The sequence below is a fragment of the Pseudorasbora parva genome, chromosome 22 (genome assembly GCF_024679245.1).
Source record: "Pseudorasbora parva isolate DD20220531a chromosome 22, ASM2467924v1, whole genome shotgun sequence".
NCBI lineage: Eukaryota > Metazoa > Chordata > Actinopteri > Cypriniformes > Gobionidae > Pseudorasbora > Pseudorasbora parva.
This window is the reverse complement of record NC_090193.1, coordinates 20,047,557-20,050,474: the sequence shown is the minus strand read 5'-3', so window position 1 is coordinate 20,050,474 and position 2,918 is coordinate 20,047,557. Positions and strand designations below refer to the sequence as shown.

The 2,918-nt window shown below is 42.6% G+C and overlaps 1 protein-coding gene across 1 annotated transcript; it reads left to right on the top strand.

Moving 5' to 3' along the window:
- Nucleotides 1–1,448: 1,448 nt before the first annotated feature.
- Nucleotides 1,449–2,444, top strand: LOC137058271 (putative nuclease HARBI1). The gene is made up of 3 exons (XM_067431510.1): nucleotides 1,449–2,118; nucleotides 2,186–2,320; nucleotides 2,425–2,444. Exons 1-3 carry the CDS (start codon nucleotides 1,449–1,451, stop codon nucleotides 2,442–2,444), a joined length of 825 nt encoding a protein of 274 aa, XP_067287611.1.
- The last annotated feature ends 474 nt before the right edge of the window (nucleotides 2,445–2,918 follow it).

Below are 2,918 nucleotides of genomic sequence, written 5' to 3'. Positions count from 1 at the left end.
TATACCATTATAACTGTCCTCATCAGAGCTCATTTCCCTTTACATTAAGCATCTGCCTTGTGTTCCCAATCTCATTATTCTCAAAATTATCAATTTTTAACATAATAAAAATCTATGTTTTGATCAACAAGAGCAATCTCCACCAGATCCACCATCAAGTGACAGTGACACTAATATCTGTTGCGGTCAGTCCTTATTCTGCAGTAAATTGCAGAGCCATTTCAAGTTTTGCTGATGATACTTCCTATTCTTTTGTTTTCTGCCTGCAGTGACTATGAGTGAAACGTTACTTTATCATTGTGTTTCAGACATTGTCACCTTGTGGAATAAAGGTGAATTGCACTTATTTAGTCATCAAAGATTAAATTATTGTTGTGGAGGAGAAAACATATACTTGCACTATTACACACCTCACTATTACACCACCCAACGATCTATACAATTATTGCAAAGCAGGTGTTCTTTTTCTTGTTATATTGTTTATAATGAATTGATTGATTGGGGAATACCAAGAAGGTTGATGTCTTACTTTAAAAATGAATTTTAGTGAATGATGTCCTGGGTCACTACGGTATGTGTTTAATGGTTAAAATGAGTGATGATCAACAATTAGTGAAGACAACTGAGAGAAGCAGAATCAATAAAGGAAAGAGTCACTGGCCCTCATTTATCAAAAGTGCGTACACCAAATTTCCAGCGTACACCTTGCGTACACCCAAACCCACGGTGACTTTGACATTTATCAATATGGACGTTGGCGTACGGCACGCTCAAATCCTACGCCAGCTCAGGAGGTGGTGTACGCACGTTTGAGTTAGTGCGAAAATGCGCAGAAAAACAATTCCTAACACCACAAAACGCACTGACAAATATATGCTATATTATGACCCACTGTAAAAAAACAACAACAACAACAACAAAGTAATTATAAACTTTAGTGTTTATTTTTGTGCAACATGGACTTCAATGTTTAATTTGTGTGACTATACCAAAGCATTTGATTAGGCATGTATTCCTCCAGTCGCGAGCCTGTGCGCTTTACCTGACGGTTCATGCCCGCCTGGCCCGGCAGTTGCGCACGGACTGGGACTGAAAATAATTCAGGCTGACAAAATAATAAAAATGACATTCTTCTTCTTTTAAATAATAATAATAATAAAATAAATAATAACGACATTCTTCTTCTAAATAACAATACTCGTCATTACTAATACAAGTCATAATAATAATAATAATCTTACAAATTGTAATACAATTATTAATGTGAATGAATGGTACTCCACATCACATCATCATCCCTAAGTGAACACCCTAATACATGTGCCGTGATACGAAATTAAATGCTAATTGTTTGAAAACACGTGCTGTAAAATAATGCATTGTGATAGGTAATTTCTCATCCAAACAGCTATTTAAACTGGATTTCCACCGTATACGAATTGTCAATGATGGCTGACCTGGCGCTTTTAGAAGACGCGTATGCGCCCTTGAGAAGGGAAAGAGTGTTTCAAGATAGGCGAGATCTTCTGAATGAATCAGATGAATGGCTGATGAGCAGATTCCGTCTTCCAAGGCATCTTCTCCTGGAGCTGTGCAATAACCTGGAGCCCTACCTCCAACGTGAGACCCGGCGGTCAAGGGCCTTACCTGTTCCAGTCCAGGTTCTCTCCACACTGGGGTTCTTGGCCACTGGAACCTTTCAACGGGAGATTGCTGACAGGTCTGGCATATCCCAACCCACCATGAGCCGCATTCTGCCATCCGTGCTGGCTGCCATCAGGACTCTCATCCCACACTATATCCAATTCCCATACGACAATGCCCAGCAAACGATGATTAAAAGGGGGTTTTATGAGATTGCTGGGATTCCAAATGTCATTGGTGCAATTGACTGTACCCACGTGCGTCTGAAACCACCATCGGTTAATGATTACGCATACATCAACCGCAAAAATTATCATTCAGTAAATCTGCAAATTATTTGTGATGCCACACTCTGCCTATTAAATGTTGTGGCACGATGGCCTGGAGGCACCCACGATGCCTTCATTTTCGAGCACAGCAGCGTGCGCAGACGGCTGCAAGACGGCGCATTGAGGGGTCATGGTTATCTTTTAGGTGAGTAATAAGAGTACATTTCTATTGCAAAATATATTCGTTACATAACTTCTCTTTTCCCATTTAGGTGACAGGGGTTATCCTCTTTTGGACTTTTTGATCACCCCTGTGCCAAACCCTGTGACGCTTCAGGAGCGCAACTTCAACAACGCGCATACACGAACACGAGCCACTGTGGAGCGCTGCGTGGGGCTCCTAAAAGGTAGATGGCTCTGCCTGGCACACGCGGGGGGCACCTTGCTCTATTCGCCACAGAAAGTGTGCAACATAATTTTGGCATGTGCCGTCTTGCACAACATTGCTCAGCAAAACCGTGTGCCATTTGACGCGCTGGCCCCAGACCCAGAAGTGCCAGTGGAGCAGTGGGCAGCACCACCGGCTTTAGGAGCTGTTCAGCTCAGACGAGACCTTGTCCAGCGGTTTTAAGGGTAAGGTAAAATAACACAGACTTCATTTTTATTTTTTTAAGTTTTCATTTATTTTATTTAATGTCGTATTTATTGATACTAATGAATGGTTAATTTCAACCAGTAGTCTACAAATTTCTGTCTGTCTCTCCAGGACCTCATCCGTCAGGACCCTTGGCCGTGGCGCACGAGAGGCTGGTGGACAGGCCTCGGCTTCCCCCGCTTGCACCTGCTCAGGCTCTGGGTGGGGCGCAAGGATGTGCTCAGGCTCCTGGATGGGCTGAGGGGGAGATGCCTCGAAGGCGCTGGGGCCTGCAGTGCCATCATCTGCAAAACAATATTTAAATAAAATTGGTTAACTATGGACGTGTCTTTTTTTTTTTTATTGGCCTA